Genomic DNA, 17,748 nt, shown 5'->3' with positions numbered 1-17,748 from the left:
CAATGCAAAAAAAAAAAAAAAAAGTCCTCTAGGACCTGCTGTGCAGCTGTTAACATATTACTCACATGCGGGAACAGTGAACAGCCCAGTAGCCTTATCTCTTGCATAATTACAGGCCTACTGCCACTAATTTGTAGTTCGGCCGCAGATGCATTCAGAGCAGGCTGCACCTACACGCTGGGCAACCCACGTACAGAAAGAACTACGTAATCTGTCTTTGTGTGTGTGTGTGTGTGTGTGTGTGTGTGTGTGTGTGTTTAAAGACAAACGGACAGACAGACAGCGAGCATCTCTTCTTTTCTCTCGCATCAGCATCACGGGGTTGAATCGCTCTTTCTCCATCACCGAGGCGTAGGAGGCGTCTCTCAAACCTGTGGAGCGTCTGTCTGTCTCTCTCTGTCTGTGTCCGTCTGTCTGTTGGGAAGACACTACACACACGTCGGCTTTTGGAGTAGTTGTAGTTTCGGAGACAATAAAACGGGGTTTACTGCTCTTTGGGGGGAATCTCCGCTGTCAGTCCGGAAGACTTATCACCTTCTCCCCGTAGAGGAAGTTGAAGCGAACAGGTGCGTGAACCACAGCTCTTTGATTTCTTGTTCTCTTTCACCTACAAATATATATTTTTGAATCCTTCATTTCAAAACACCAGCTACTACATTATTTATTTTTCTATCGCATTTCAACATAATAGTCCCGTTTTTTTCCTTTTTCTTTATTTAGGCTCAATGAATAGTAGCCTATAGCCATAATCCATTCATGGTTTCTCAATTGGGCTGAAACCAGTTCTCCTACAGGTGGGATTTTGAGCAGCCTCCCAGCAGGGCTGCCTGTATCAGCTGCTCATATAGCCTATTTCAGACGGTGATGTTGTCTTGAAAAACCTGTCAGAGAGAAAAGTAGGGCGGTGGCATCGTTTTGGTGTCTTGTCACACATTGTAATACCGAGCGCTTGGAACCGGGAGTGTCTTCAAATTGCGTGTGTTTTGACATCCTCACAGCTGTGTGCGCGTGTTCATTTGGGAGCCAATCAAGCAGCCATGGACGCGTTCATGAAGGGGTTCTCTAAAGCCAGGGATGGGGTCGTGGCGGCGGCGGAGAAAACCAAGCAGGGAGTGACTGGAGCAGCTGAGATGACGAAAGATGGGGTTATGTTTGTCGGTGGGTGCTGGGAATTAATTTGATTGATCATCATGTTACGAGAAAAAAAGGGGACAGAAAGCATTACAACCTAGTTTGTTAATTATTAGTATTATTATTATAATTGGTATTATTATTGTTGTTGCTGTTGCTGTTGTTGTTGTTGTTATAGCCTATATCATCATTAATATTACAACTACACAACTCTGACTATTCAACACTCTTCTGAGCATCAATGAAGCAGGGCATTGTGATTATTTGGTTTCTATTATTATGTTCATATGTTTTGACTAATTTCCTTTCCTTTCAGGTTCCAAAACAAAGGATGGAGTCACAACAGGTAACATCATATATTACTAAAATGAATTATTACAACGTTACATTCTCTTGTTGGTCTGGGAGAAAAAGAAAAAAAAAAGTGTATGAATTTACACATTTTGTATATCCAGCCCTTCTTGTTAACATCAACATTTTTCCAAAGAAGTTTTTAAAGATTTTAAAGCAAACACAGATGTACTCTCACTGGATCCTCAGATGGTCAGTAAGAGAGATATAGGCCATTGTAACTCGGCAGGTGAGTATGTGTCATATTTCACAGCTTTAACTCTCCATGGGCTAGGCCTTGCCATTTCTCATACACAACAAGCAGAGAAGCCAAGGGAGACTCTGTTATAGGCACCCAGGGAAATGGCCGTATTGTTGTATCATGACTGCAAGTCAAGTGAGTGTTTTGGACACTGGGATTATGTGTGTCATTAAAGCCACTAAATGAGGAAGGATATCTTTTTTTCTCAGTGGGATCCAGTGGCCTACATTAGACCTCTGATATGATAATCTGAAGGTCCACATAGGCAGGTATGATGCACTATGGCAAAGTGCAGCTTAGCGATTAATTATTAAGTGTAACACTCCATCACCATACAGTGCAAAGCATGTGTTCCCAATGTTTTTGGCTTTTAGCCCCTAAAACTACTTCTGACCCCATGTCACTGGTCATATGTGACCAGTTTAAAACCAGATACATAAAAATGAACTTTATTCTGTGCAATGTTTTTCTTTCTGCTGTTCTATCTTGCTATTAAAGTTGTGTCCCCTCAAATTTAATTTGTCAACCCTTATCAGGGCCCTTATCCTCAAGTTGGGAACCACTGGTGTAAATACTATAGCACTAAGTGACCCTCAATCGAGCAGCTTTTTTGTGAATGTAGGCCATGCACCGAGAATGTCTTTTTTGATTGACTTTTTTCATCCTTAATTTAAGACTGAAGCCTCACTTAATTAAAATAACTCATTTTCAATAAACCTCTTCAATGTAGTTACACAAAAGGTTTACTTAAAAGTCACAAGAAACACGCGTAATATCAGATGCGCTTCTGTGCAAAATTAGACATTACACAGCAATACGTTGCGCAAACAGCAAAAGGTGTGCTGAAACTTGGTAAATTTTAGGAAAAAAAGGGAAATGAATCCAGTCTGTTTATGAGGTTTTTCAGTTAAATTACACAACAGGGGATGATCCAGTCTTAGATAACTCTGTAGGGTGGTCTAAGTAAAAACATTTAAGTATTTAATTTCTCTTTTACCCAAATCTGTGTGGACTTCAGGTAATGATGCAGAAAGTAGCTTCTACCACATAAGAGAACACTATTTCAAAAATAGGAAATACGCAGGCAAAGAACCCACATTTATCTTGGTGCTACAATATTCTATATCAAGGTAAAAGTGCTATTTATAAAATGAGACTATGTAACTTTTGAAATAAGAAGTATCACAATCTTTACAATCTTACAAATGAATTTGTGAAAAACACATTCCATGCTCAATTTGATACATGTCATGGTTTTGTGGCTACACAAACAACAGACTGCACAAATGCCCTTCTTCATCTTTCTTCACCACAGCTGTGTCTGGAGTGTCTCATGTGGGTGGAGCCATGGTTACCGGGGTAACCGCTGTGGCCCACAAAACTGTGGAGGGTGCAGGAAACATTGCCGCTGCCACTGGATTGGTCAAGAAGGATCCTACCAAACAAGTAACATTTCATTAAAACTGAATTTTTTTTCTTTTTTTCAAGGAATCAATTTTTTCGTGTTTAAAAAAGTCTGTTAAAAGTGTACCAAACTTAAGATATCATTCTTTTTCTGTTGACAATAGTGCAGCAGTGTTCTCCATTTTTGCTGTGAACTGTGATTGGCTTGATTGGTGAAATGTCTTTGTGGGCGGGTACAAATAAATAGTTCATGACATCACTTAAAGGCTCCTGCACACAGCCTGCGTGGCGGGAGCGTGGCGGGAGCGTGGCGGGAGCGTGGCGGGAGCGTGGCGTTTCTGTTGCGCGTCAGCTGTGTGGCGTTTTCTATGTCTTTGCACACCAGAAACAGGTCTGAAGCTGCTGCTAGCCTTGTCTTTACACATGCATGTTTCCCATTGATAAAATTAATTAATAGCGTGTTCTTGAACTTTATTTTGTCATTATTTTTTGTGTTTGTACATTTGTTTGCACATATTTTAACATCTATATTTTTCAATTTCTCAAGCCGCGTTTGAGACGTGCGTGTCACGCAGGCAGTGTGCAAGCTCTAACCTGTTAACACGGGAGCCAAAATAAAAATGGACATGCCACGCAGCTGACACGCTCACACCACGCAGGCGTTGTGCAGGAGCCCTAAGTTCCACACAAGCAGCTAACCAGCTACAAGGCTTTGGAGTGGAAGGTAGGCTAGTTAGACCTCGATTAAACAGAGCATGTGGTAACAGCCTGGGGCAAGGTTTTATAATTGTATTTAAAACAATTCAACTCAGAGCGGAAAAGCGCCGGACATCCTTTAACTTCACAACAAAATAAAGATTGGCTGAGGATGGGTGGTTGGGTGGATGCCTAGCAAGGAAATAAAACAAAGCAATTGGCATCGCTATGATTGAAGCGTCTACGACAAAAAGGCAGTACGGTGCAGTAGCCTAGCTTTATAACTTCCATTTTCCAAATGTTGGATGTTGTAAGGGGACAGAAATTTTACATTACTAATGGCCTGCCTGGGCTCTGCTTTAATGGACTATGACAGGCTATCACAATGTTTGTGACAATGACTTCCAGGTAGAAAAGATGCTAGCAAAGCAGCACAGTAGGCCTACACACAATGAGCACAGCAGAAACATCAGATAGGTCGGACCACGTCTTCAACTCTTTAAAGGTTACAGTTATGGCTGACAATGACAACAAAAATAACTTCACATATCCCCATAGTTCAAACCAACTGTCAGTTTTCTACCCAGAAGTGATTGTTGTTAGCGCAAGGTCACACTGATTCTAGTTAGTAGCGCAGCACGCAAGTTTCCTGTGGGTCTCCTAGCAACACTGGCCGTAACACGTCAGTCCACTGCTGCCATGTCTAGCCAGAGGCAAAAAAAAACAAAAAACAAATGGGAGAAGAACAGAGAGAAGACTTCAAATTTCAGTTTGACTTTAATGCTTTGATTTTTTTTCTGACCACACTTAGCGGACAGTCACACTTCTCCACAGACTGGTGATATACAACATAACCTTTAAAGTTTGCAGCACAGCGCATCCCTCCATTTCATGACAGTGGCTGCTATTACACTACACTGTTTCAAAATGGCCTCCTGACCTTGAGTCATTTGTCATCACTTCTCATATCTGTTGTGAGTCTTTCTTCTCTGAAATGGAAGGTATTACATATTGTTAGCATACCTGCATTGTTCATCTTGTCAGTCTGGCCATTGTTTGTCCAAAGGAGGAGGAGGAGGTGAAGGCAGTTTACTGCAGCAAACAATTCTGTTTTGCACTCTCCCTGTAGATGTTGATGTTTACATGGAGTCAGAGTCGGAGCTACCATTCAGGACAATAAGGACAGGTCATGTCTTGGGTATTTTGTTCTGGGAATTTACTAGCAATGAGTAATTCTTAGACATATCATTTTAGCCTTGAAACATTTAACAAAATAAATGAAATACAAAAAAAATTAAAAACTTGACAAGAATTGGGGGAAGTTACTTCAGTATTTCTAAAATATTTTCACATTAACATTTAACATCATCGACCACTCTGTAGCTCTCTGGAGCAAAGTTTCCACAAGTTGGTCCCTGTTTTGTTTGTATCTCACACACATGCTTAAAAGTCCAGTGTGTAACATGTTTAGTTGTTCATAATCAATATAGTTATCGCCTGTTCACAAACTTGTCCTTTTTCATGAATATTGACCACCACCATCAAGTATTCCTATTGGCTTGAAATTTTAAGTTACCATTTGCATGAACTTGGGTAGACTCTCCATAGTCTCGCGCCATCTTGAAATACGTTAGCCGGTAAGGGACATACAGGACATACTGCTAATGGGTATCGTAGCTTCCCGGCCCTATCATGGAGGACCATACTCAAAATCCAAATTTCAGGAACAGGAATCTTCTTCTTCTTCGCCCAGAAAAAGAAAAAAGTATATTGAAAAGTTCAAAAGTCCGGCTTTTAGAAGCGAGAAGGCTACCACTGCGTTGCGCAAGAGAGTTGATTGCGATATATGATCTCAACACTAGAGGGTAGAAATTCCTACACATTGGACCTTTAAGTAGCCTACACTGTACACGCTTTTGACTCTGACCTGCGCCCCTTTGCTGCATGTCATTCCCCCCCTCTCTCCCCTTTCATGTCTTTAGTTAAAATAAAATGCCAAAAAATAATCTTAAAAAAATTAAAATAAGAAAAGAGGAACAGATGGCCCTCATGTTCATGCTCTGCTTTTGTTATACACTGGAAAAACACAGTCTGATGTTCTTTTGTTGTCAAAGCAGCAGTTACACTAGCCCAAGGTTTATATCTGGATTAATATGTTGTTAAAATTGGATGTTATTCTGAAAGAATGATTTATTACCCTCCTCTCTCATTACATCGTTGTGAGTAGCGGGAAATGATAAGCCAATCAAATATTTCCCTGGGCAACGGCAACACTTTGTTAAATGTTTGTTGTGATGCTTGATTTCCCGTACTTTAATTAGCGATGAAACACAACTTTGACACTAAGAGATAATAGCACACACACACACACACACACATAAGCACACACATGTCTTCAGCTCTGCTTTAATTGGCTGTCATTAGTGAAAAGTACCATGTAAAAAGATAAGATAGCAAAGAAATTATTCTCCAGCCAGTGGGTAAACTGACACCTGAACAAGCAGTTCTTTTATTGAAGCTATCAAATTATTTTTTCTTTACCGTTTTCATCATCTATTGCTGGCATTTGATTTCATTACAAAAAGATGCTTATGGTATTTCCCACAAACACCCAATTTAATCCTTTCATCCTTGTTAGCGGTTGTGTTATTAAGGCAGCTAGATAGATAATATTCACCCTGAGAGATAAAACACTGATGCAGCTCCACCTGGAATGAGATCAGGCTCATTATGAAGAACTCTGACAAGCCAAACTCGCTGACAGCACATCCAAACAGATGGCTTAACGGACACAGAGTGCACTGTGTACTGACTGATGGTAAAATGGTGGTCTGACTGACAGAGGAATAAACATGGATTAAAAGAAAACTAAATCCTGGTATTCTAACATGCAAACAGCAGCAGATTGTGCTCATTCAACCATCATCGTCTCAGGCGGCTCAGCCATTGAACGCCATTAATATTGATTTCATTTGAAAAATTGATGCCAGGTTGAGAGCGAGCCCATCAAAGATTGTCTCCTGTGTCTGACTGACACACACACACACACACACACACACACACACACACACACACACACACACACACACACACACACACACACACACACACACACACACACACACACACACACACACACACACACACACACACACACACACACACACACACACACACACACACACACACACACACACAGAGGATGGTGGGATGCTGAGTCAAATTAATCTCCTCATCGAGTTGTTTCACCAATCTATCAGCTGCTGGTAACACATATCATTCAGGAAAGAGCAAAAAGGTAGAAGGAGAGGAAAAAGACAATGAGATAGAGAGTGGTGGTAGAGTGGCGGGGAGATGAGGAGGAGGACAGGAAATAGAAAATGGTCTCAACAAACACATCTTATTGCTTGGATCTTTTCAGCGACATGCAATAAAAAAAAAAGGCTGCTGTACTCCCCGTCCCTTTGCGAGCTATTTCTGCTTTGAAACAATACAGACCGGAGGTGAGGAATTACACAGAGATGGTTTACACAGACATTCAAGGTTTGATTTGTCCTGAAAAAGGAACAAATCTTTAACTTTCGGCCAAACTTTAATCTGACTCCAGTACAGAAAAGACAAGGAGGTGTTTATTAGCGGTCCAACTGTGTGTTTGTGTGTTTACATTAGCACACATCTCTCCAGCTCTGCTGGGTAAACAGATGGAGGCTTTCTGGGGGGTGTTACATGCAACAGCAGGATGAGAAGGTGCAATAAGGGGTTTAAGGTTATGTCAGGCGCCGGTGAATGCGCCCCACACACTTACAGACACACACACACACACACACGTCAGCGCACTGTGACCACTCCCCATTAAGGAAGGTCAGTTCAATGGCACGGTGCATCACGCCATCCTGTCAGTGAGACAGGAGAGACGTCACACACCCCCACCTCTGCTTCTTCATTAGCGCCTCATGCCTCGTCTCTATCGCAGCAGCCCATTCAGAGGGGTGAAATCTGGGAGTTAGTTACATTCAAACTTGTGTTGTAGAATATTATACATTATATCTATGATAATATGTAATTAAAATCTGAGTCACATGCATCCAGATGTTGTTCCGATAGTCTGGAGTTGCATCTGTGTCTACGTACTGCAACTAATTATTATTTGCATTATTGATTCATCTGCTGAGTATTTTCTCTAATAATTGTTTAACCATTTTGTCAACAAAGTCAAAAAATAGTACCTAATTCCTATGATAATTTCTAACAGTCCAAGGTGACATCTTCAAATGTTTGTTTTAGTCTGACCAATAGTTCAAAACCATAGATATTTAGGTTACTATCATGTATGACTAAGAAAATCATTAACATAAATGTTCTGCTGGTGGCCGGGTTGGCTCCGTTGGTAGAGCAGGTGCACATATGTAGAGGTTTACTCCTTGACACAGCGGCCGAGGGTTCGACTCCAACCTGCAACCCTTTGCTGCATGTCATTAACCCCCTCTCTCTCCACTTTCATGTCTTCATCTGTCCTGTGTAATCAAAAGTCTAAAATGCCCCAAAAAATTACAAAACAAAACTAATCATTGCAGCTCTAATTGTGTCTATTTTTTCTTCTTTTTTGGCAACAAAAAAAGGTGTAGATAAAGGCCTCCCAAAGAGGTCAGTAGTAACACAACTAAGAGAGGAGAGTGAAAGAAAAAGTGAATTAATTGAATATGCTCAATATGTGCACAAACACAGCTGGCTACGGTAATGGCACTAATCTGCATTTGACTTCACAACAGTTCAGTACAGTAACAGTAACTCCCATAAGATCATGCATATATCAAACTGGATCATATTAACAGTAATAAAAATGCTTTCTGTTTGTCTTTTTCCAGAGTGATGAGCAGTACTCAGCAGTACAGGACATGGCAGAGTCACCGGTAGATACTGACCCTGCGGATGCTACAGAGGTGAGACTCCACTAGCAATAGTCAATAAAATGAACATAAAGCTGAATTTCAAAGTCAAAGAAGGAACAGTTGATGGACATATAGACCGTCTAAATATGTTGCAGTCAGTATCAGACAGGGGTGGATTTATTGATGAGCCATAGGTTAAAAAAAACTCTGTGAGAGTGAACAGATTGCACCACTGCTTCATTACAGTAGAATGTGTTAGTGTGATACTATCATGCAGTCTATTTATATATATATATATATATATATATATATATATATATATATATATATATATATATATATATATATATATATATATTATGGCAGTTCACACTATAATCTGTATACTCCTCATGGGTAGATTTGTGGTGCTTTTTGTTCTCTCATTAGCCCACAACTAATTAACAAAATCAGAGATCAAAGATCAGAATATAAAGGAGCTAGGGAAGCGTAGGAACATTCAACCTTAAATAATATTCAAATATTTGTATGTCATATAGACATATATAGACTTGTTGGCACCGTTCATCCTTAAAGTGTACTAAATTGCATACATCTTAGTTTGAAGTTTTCTCCCAATACGGTTTTCTATTCTTCTAAACCTGAAAAACCAATCACCATTCCTAACTTGGTAAGAGCAAAGACGACAACCTGACAGCAGCCTGACAGAGTAATTACCAAACCATCTTACAAGTGTAACAATACCTCAACTGGTTGACACAGTTGTAATGTCATCATGCTGTATGGTGACGTTTCAAGAACAGTAAATTCATCTACCTCTTAATCTGTTTATTGATGGCAATGACACAGGAAATACATAGAATAAAATGTATCCATAGACACCTCTTGTCTGTCCTCTCTCTCAGGATGACACCGACGACAACTGATGTAGATCTTCACAATCAATGACCAATGACCGAAACATTCAATGTTGCTCTGCCAAGTCCCGTTGTGCCTCGTTTGGTTTATGGAGTCTCTGCTCAACGTCTGTGTGTGTGTGTGTGTGTGTTTCTGTTTGTGTTGTTACGTATGTCTGTACAGCATATGTGTAAATGTTGTAGAGAAAGGATGATGTTGAGTGAGTGAGTGAGTGAGTGAGTGTGTGTGTTTCTATGTACTTTTTATGTCAACTGTGTGGCTATGTCAATAACTCAAACATTGAAATATACCACTTCAAGCACCTAAGTGTCTCTCTATAAATGAAGAATTTACAGTGATCTGTTTGAAATGGAATCGTAATGATATTCTCTATTTTTGTCTGTATACTGTCACTGTTTTTGCGGTGGACTAAAGTGCTGAGCTATTTGTGCATTCATATTGTATTTTTTATGTTATCACTGCTGTAACAAATATATGTCATATTGAATGGACTTTTGAAATCCAAGAGCATGTAAAACAACTCAGCCTAACCGCTGTGATATGAATTTCTTTGTTTGGAGTTAAGTGTTAAATAAAATATATTTAAAAAAGTGTTGTTTCTGAGGTTTTGTTTATCTATTTGTATGTTTACTTGTTTACATGTAAACATACAAATATGTGTTCACAATTTTTTTAATAGCATGTTTTAATTCGGATGGATATTATATGCCAAACATGCTAATGAATCATTGCAAGCGTAAATTAAGACAATGCGACACCTGACCTCAGCTGCATGTCAAGTCATCTTATCGCTCTCATAATTACCTCATGAGAAAGTAGGACAAAAAACAGCCAGCTACAATAGTGTGTGTGTTAGCTGCGTCGTCTGGGGGAAAACCTGCACCACTAACAGGTTGCTGTTCAAAGGATTTCAATACATGCTAAGAAATAAGGATCCATGATCGGATGCACTGTTTTCTTTCATCAGAGGAAAACTTTTATTTTGGCATTTGCTTTACAGACAGTAATAATCCTGCCTGTAGCCACTAAGACTGAACCAACCAGTTTATCCTTATAATAGAACATATTGGCCTTGATTGTGTGCTGTACTCAGCTGTCCAGTAGCAAGATCCATAATGTGTGTTTAAGAGAGAAAGAGGATGTGGACATGTACTTACCAAGGTCTGTCCTTGCAACCATCTCCTCCAGCATCTTTCCTCTAGCAGACAGTTCTGCTTCATTAACGCCGAGACTGATGTTCCATTTTTATTGGCCATCTGTACTGTGGTATTTACTCACAACAAATCCATCTGCAGCTGCAGAACATCTTGGTGTTTTACTTCTTGTACTACACTACTTCGTAGCAGGTATTTCAGGGATCTTTGAATTCTCCCGTTCTTATCAATAGAGTGGGTCATTTAATTCTCTACTTTTGACTTCCATTTCTTCCTAATAAATCCTGCAGAGGCCTGCACTGTACACATCCTCACTTGTTATTCTCCATGCCCGTCAACTGCGGTTTCCTGGAACATCCCTGCAGAAAGCTATGACTTGATGTTATTGTTGCCATTCTACCCAACCCCACATATAAATCACGTTAATACACTGTGTTTACTTTCGTGTATGTTTTGAAAATACTGTACATTTATCTACTTTTTCATAGTTTTGAGAGGTGAGTAAAAAATAGCAGCCATACGTGCTGTGATCACTTTAATTTGGATTAGATTTCCTTCACTCAAGTCATAACTTATGACAAGGTGCTGTAGTTCTCCGGAAGAAAGTTACAAAAATATGTGCGAATGTTTTTCAAGACACAATGTAACTCCTTGGACTACAAAACTGGCTTCACAGTCAGTTCTAGTCATAGGGTTTGTATTACCCTCTACCATAGCATTTGACTTAAAAATGATTTTACATTTTCATCATAGCCAGAATAACCCTAAACCTTACTTTACTGAGCTTCACTAGAAAAACACAAATGCATTCTTGATGGAAAGTAAGAGAACTGTCATTTATTTTTTTTGTATCTAAGCACATTATATTGATGGATTCTGGTGGGAGAAAAGAAGAATGCAGACCAAGTATTCAGCGCTGTGTTGACTAACAGTATCCGATCGTTGCATCAAACGACAACTTGGTGTGCATTCCTGACAGCTATTTGTCACTATAAAATGTGTATGCTGCAACAAGGAAGTTGAATTGATCCCATCTCTTGATTAAAAACAATCCATAAAGTACAAAACAGTTCCCAGTTCCTCAAATTTCAACCTTGTACAGTCTGGTATCCACATCTGGAGAACAGATGATGGAGAGAAGCGATGAAGACTAAGATTCTGTGTTTCACTTCCTCTTCCTCCTCTTCAGGGCCTTCCACTCTCCCTCCTGAGTGGCCAAGCTGCCAAAGAGCTCTCTCACTTTCCTCTTTCTCTCTGAATCTCTGAAACACAGAACCCGTGAATAGTTAGTAACAGAACCATTTCACAGAAACATTCTGACAGGCCCGTTGTGTTACCCGTACCTGTTCATGACCTCATTCAGCTTCTCTCTGGCCAGGAATCGTGTGTCCTTCCTGATCTCCCTCAGAGCGCCCTTGAACTCCTTCTTGTATTTGTGCTGCAGTCGCTCCTTCTCTCTCTCCTCTTTGGTGCTGCCACGCTTCTTTCCATAGTCCAACCTGACAAAATATTAAAGAAGCAAATTAGATATTTTGAGCAGATGCACAACCAGCAAATGTGCATGCCATTGTTGTAGTACTCAAGATCGGTCTTGGTCTTACTTTTTGAAGGTCCTGGTCTCGTTACGTTTACTTGGTCTTGTCTCAATCTCTGGATTTGATTTTAAGATCGGTCAAGACCGCAACTGCAGGGATTTTTGTTGCCTGTGCACGGTCTGATTTATGCCTATGTGTTAAAACTTTCAAATGCAACCAATAACTTGAGTTACGTTTAATTTGAAATGTGTTACCGTAAACCCCACCCTCCCTGCCCCCTTTACACGCACTCGCAAGAAAGTGAATGAGGAAGATAGGAGAAGAAGGTCTGGCTGTCTAACACAAATCTGCTCTTGGTCTTGACTCGGTCTCGCCCTGCCTTGGTCAAAGTCTCGGTCCCGATACACTGGTCTTGGTTTAGTTGGTCTCGACTACAACACTGGTGCATGCCTCACTTCAACAACAATGAGAACGTGTTGCCTTTGTAATTAATTGGATTCCCACTTACACTTCAACAATCTTAGGTGTGAGGAGCTTCAGAGGAATTGGCTTCCTCCCTCAAAACCAGCCGACTGCGAGTCACAGGAGCACTGCTGATGGTCTCCAGGATCTCACTGTGAAGTTCCTGCAACAAAACAGCAACCATGATTATTAGGAGAAACTGACAATAGGAATTTTGAGGGGGGGGGGGGGGGGGGGGGGGGGGGGGGGGGGGGGGGGGGGGCGGAAGAGGAAAAGATAGACCTTGTATCAAAACTTCTTTGGGAACCAACCTGTAAAAGCTTTGGTAATGTATGGGCTGAAAGATGTTTGGAAAGTAGCAGTCTGATTGGCTGGAAGATGCATGCGAAGGATGTGAGGTCTTTGTAGAGCAGGCAGCACCGCTTCACCAGGTCCAAGCAAGTAGACAGACACATCAACCTGCGGAGTGATACATAAACATGGATCATCATCCCAGTTTTACGGTTTGATATTTTTCTCATGGTTATGAGACTCCTCAATAACAGAGCCAACACACCCTCTCGATCACCCCCTCCATCTACTCTCCGCCTTACCTCCATGGGCGTGTTGGCAGGAGTGTTGTTCCTTCTTCATATTTATGAATGTGCAGTATACCCTATACATATACCATATGACCAATGTATGTGTAAGTGTATCTACAGCGTGAAATATGTACATCTTCATGTCTCAGGAAAAACACATTTCCTGGGAAAATGATTTTTTTCTACCTTTGCGTAGTCTTAGATTCACTTTTATCTTTTATCTCCAAGTCGTTTTGGGCACCACCGCCGAACAAACTAAATGGTATTTGCAATAAAAAATTAACAATAACATTGTTAACAAAAACAAACAAAAAAATGAACTAAATGACTTTTCTCAGATCTAATGATTGTAGTTGGTCCCCAGTGGACTTCTTTAGCAAGTTGTGTTTTTAAGCTTTTGAAGTGTTATTTATATATTCTCTACTCTAGCTTTTCCAACGTGTTAGACACGAATATATTAATAATAATAGTATAAAATGAAATAGCAATTTTTTTTATTGAAAAATGTTACATTTTCGTAAGGGAGGACCCTTAAAGCCCCTGCCAAATACATGCACCTTAGTCTTCTACAGACCTAGGGGAAACACTGACAGCCAAGCAGGCAATGACAGAGGTAGGAAGCTGATATTAAGTAGGTGTAATGTGCAATAATGTTCTTAGTTTGTTATGTTGCTAATTGCCACTAAACATAAAGCAAAGCTCAGCCTGATGGGGATGTCGTTACTTTTACAGGTATTTGGTAATAAACTAAAATACTATAGAAAGAGAAACAAAATCAGTGGAATACATTTTGCTGGCTGCATCTTGTAGAATCCATGACAGGATTCATGTTGTCCTGAAGGCCAGAAGAGGTGCCAAATACTATGCGAGAGGTGGAAATTATAGCTCTTTCTACGGTTTCTAGTTTAGTCTACATTGCACAGTAATAGGTAGGAAGGAACAGTTCTTGTAGAATCTACAGGAACAGTTCTTGTAGAATCTACAAGAACTGTTCCTCGCTATTACTCCAGGAGTTTAACAATGTGTGTCAAAATATTCATCTTTACACATTTAGACACACTGTGGCCTTCATGCAGTGTACACTCATTCTGCCCCTTCCTATCCAAATGCTACATCACTCTAACCCCAGCTGCTGGTGTGGCATGAGTCACTGTGAGGTCTGAAGGAATGCAGGAATCAGGATATGACCGGCCACCCTGGTGTGAGGAGCATGACTCACAGCAGCACGATGATTTACAGAGTAGGTATTTAGGACTGCAGCACGTCTCAGTTGGATTCATTGAGAATTAAAATACTTCTGCTTTCAAATAGAAACACCATATTAATAAATGCTTCGTTTGGTTAAGGGTTACAGACAAAAAACAGCTTAGTGATGTAGAATTTCTAATCTTTGTAATTGTTATTAGATACATAAATGATGAAATGGTGTTTATTGTGTGTGACTTGCAGATTTACTTATTTTTCTTTGACAAATAAAGCCAATAAATTAAATGAATTTCTCTCCAAGATAACCGTTTTTAAGTCTGAGTGATGTATGGCATGTTGTGAGTATTATTTTAGTCGAGTACAATTAAAATGTCTATTCTCAAACACTGTGCACAACCATGGACTGATAAAGTCTGTTTGCAAGCTTTGCTTGGTGCCCACACACCAGCTGCTGTGTGAAACCACGCTGGCGACTCATCAGGAACACACGAGTGAATGTATCAGCTCTGAGCCACACAGTCCAAACACAGTTACAGGTAAACACAGTATAATTCCATCTTATCTATGCATTAATAAAGACCCTCAGTATACACTCATTCTTTACCAGCACTGCATGACATGCTAATCTTTTATCAAATGTTGTAAAGCAGCTGGTTAAAGAAGAGATCTGAGTGATGAGTGCATGTCTGTGTGCTTCCATTTTGTCTTTTTCTTTTGCAAAAGAACAAATAAATAATTTTTATCACTTAATGTATATACAAAAAAAAGGAAAATTTATCTAACTTCATTTATTGCCGTTTTATTTTTTGGTGGTCACATTCTGGTCCAAACTGAACACGAGAAGCTGTGAGAAGACAAAACGTTTTCTCACACTTAATCTCCCTCCCTCTCTTCCTACTGGGCCTATACTTGTCTCCAAACAAGTGTTCACTCCTGTTATTACATGGTGTTGTTACATACTCAATTCTACATGGCCAATAAGGCATTCTGAGATCTGTGGTGTCTAAATGCCATGCTTGTGGGGGTCAGCTGTATATACAGAGGGATATACAAACAGCATGTGGCTTTTATTTAAAAATCATTTTGGAACAGTGATCAATGTAAACCAGGGGCAGTAATTCAATGAATAAATTACAACAATGCTTGTGTCATTAAAATCTTTCTGATGAGCCTGGATAGGTTAACATGGTTTCTCAAAACATTGCTAACATCATATTGCATTGAAAGATGTTTTAGTTCCCTATAATCATTCCTCCAGTCCATACAGTTAAAGGTGCACAGATTAAAGGAGGTTAAAGGTTGGATGTAGAACGAAAGTGTGTGGGCATAGTGCTTGTAAGGGCAGATTTAGCTACTGTTAACAGAACTGTTAGGATGAAATAATGATGATCACACTGTTCTAAACTACTCAATGCACAATTGTTTCCCATAAAGTTATGTAACTTTATGGTCAACTCTCACCCTGTCTAGTTAGCTTTCAAATCTAATCAATTTGGTACGTCATTGCTAAAAGATGAGTTCCTAAGTTACTGTTGACAAACGTGTTTCTCTATGTTGTTGCAGAAAATTGTATAAAATCAGCCATTATTAGATGGTTCTGCCAACTGATTGAAATAACATCAAATGAGTGTATGGTTTAGGGGTTTGACCAGCTTCTTTCCCTCCAGGTGTACTCCCCTCCTACCTATGGTGATCTCTGTCAAGCTCATTCTTGAGTTCCAAGCGATGGGTTGCAGACAATGGCAGGCTTTTCTTGCTCCAGCTCTGGCAAGACTCCGAGTCTGACAACACCAGCAGATCACTGCACTTGCCCGATGGCCTAAAGGGCGGCACCACAGTGTAACCTGCAACACAATGTCAAAGTCTATCAGCTCAGTTTGACCCTACGAACACTAGCACCAAATAAAAGGCGTGAAATGAATTGTGGAAATGTGTTGTAGAACATGAATGTGCAGCTACCTAGAGCAGTCTTGTCCTGCACGGCCAGATGCAGCGTTCCAGCCAGGAAGTTGACGAGCTCAGGTAGGAAGCGCTTTGAAAATGAGACGTACTCCACTGCCAGACAGCACAGCACTAAACCGGACGTCACGTCCTGTAATGATCTCAGTGGACACTAAGGACATACAAATCACAGGCAACAACACATACAAGCATGATTATGGCATTAGTGCGGAAAACATTGATTTTGTGCTATTTAAGGAGGAGATTCACTTCAACATCACTTCCATGTGAGTGTTTCAGCTCCAGCACTAAAAAAAAAAAAACCACCAGTGTAACTTCATACAGCTGTTTTGACCTGGAAAACTTATGATGAATAATTGAAAATGTTTGAGTTATGTACTATGTAGAAAGCCCTTTCTTATCCGGACAAAATCCACACACAAAAAGATGACTAATGAGAGGGCTGGCTTCAAACATAATGAGAGATGGCGAAATCCCACAAGAGGCAAGATGAGTCAAAGCGGTACAAAAAAAGCTCTAGTGATAAAGACAATAAGAAACACACTGAAGACTGGTGTACCTTGGTGAGAGCCTGGCTGATGTAAAGCAGCGCTGGAGTGGTAACTGGGTGTCTGAAGTCTGAGGTAGGAAACAACAGGGCTGTCACCTTCAGGTAGATGAGCTAAAAGACAAAAACAAACCAACTGTAGCTGCATTTGTCATATACAGAAGAAAGAGTACTCTCATTTGATAGAAAGAGCAAGGGGTACCACTTCCACTGAGGGTCGGAGGGGACAAACTGCATCTTCCTTACTTTGAATTGAACCTGAATACTCTCTTAGGAGACTAAATTCGAATATCAATCAAAGTTTAAGTCAGCATTTGTAGTAAGATGTAAGTACAACATGTCTAAACATTTATTGTATTCATATCATTAGCCCTGGACCAAGAGGACAATATTTTAAGCAGAGGTTAGAATGGTTATAACATTTAAAACCTTTAATCCACCCTGATAAACATTCAACATGTTTACGGTATTCACAGCAAATCCATACCATGTCCAGTGCTGGGAAAGCAACATGCCCTTTGACCTCAAGCACCTCCTCCGTGCTATGACCAGCGTCTCCGAGGATGCTCTGCATGGCTTTACACGCTGCTTCTGGAAACATCTGACACAAAGTGTACAGCTCTCTACACACACACACACAAGAGAGAGAGAGAGAGAGAGAGAGAGAGAGA

At 40.2% G+C, this 17,748-nt stretch overlaps 2 protein-coding genes across 2 annotated transcripts in view; one reads left to right on the top strand and one right to left on the bottom strand.

Moving 5' to 3' along the window:
• Positions 1 to 244: 244 nt before the first annotated feature.
• Positions 245 to 10,225, top strand: LOC116704452 (alpha-synuclein). The gene is made up of 6 exons (XM_032539980.1): positions 245 to 566; positions 999 to 1,158; positions 1,448 to 1,477; positions 3,039 to 3,169; positions 8,689 to 8,763; positions 9,618 to 10,225. Exons 2-6 carry the CDS (start codon positions 1,038 to 1,040, stop codon positions 9,636 to 9,638), a joined length of 378 nt encoding a protein of 125 aa, XP_032395871.1. The 5' UTR covers positions 245 to 566; positions 999 to 1,037; the 3' UTR covers positions 9,639 to 10,225.
• Positions 10,226 to 11,595: 1,370 nt separating this feature from the next.
• The window catches only part of nop14 (NOP14 nucleolar protein homolog (yeast)), a 12,506-nt gene continuing 6,353 nt past the window's right edge, over positions 11,596 to 17,748 (bottom strand). The window contains 9 exon segments of the mRNA XM_032539904.1: positions 11,596 to 12,046; positions 12,128 to 12,283; positions 12,828 to 12,875; positions 12,877 to 12,944; positions 13,093 to 13,240; positions 16,253 to 16,412; positions 16,528 to 16,681; positions 17,090 to 17,191; positions 17,565 to 17,700. Of these exon segments, the coding sequence (XP_032395795.1) occupies positions 11,950 to 12,046; positions 12,128 to 12,283; positions 12,828 to 12,875; positions 12,877 to 12,944; positions 13,093 to 13,240; positions 16,253 to 16,412; positions 16,528 to 16,681; positions 17,090 to 17,191; positions 17,565 to 17,700 (1,069 nt within the window). The 3' untranslated portion in view covers positions 11,596 to 11,949.

The sequence above is a fragment of the Etheostoma spectabile genome, chromosome 16 (assembly GCF_008692095.1).
Source record: "Etheostoma spectabile isolate EspeVRDwgs_2016 chromosome 16, UIUC_Espe_1.0, whole genome shotgun sequence".
Lineage (NCBI taxonomy): Eukaryota > Metazoa > Chordata > Actinopteri > Perciformes > Percidae > Etheostoma > Etheostoma spectabile.
The sequence above is the reverse complement of the archived record's forward strand: the minus strand, read 5'-3'. Positions and strand labels throughout refer to the sequence as shown.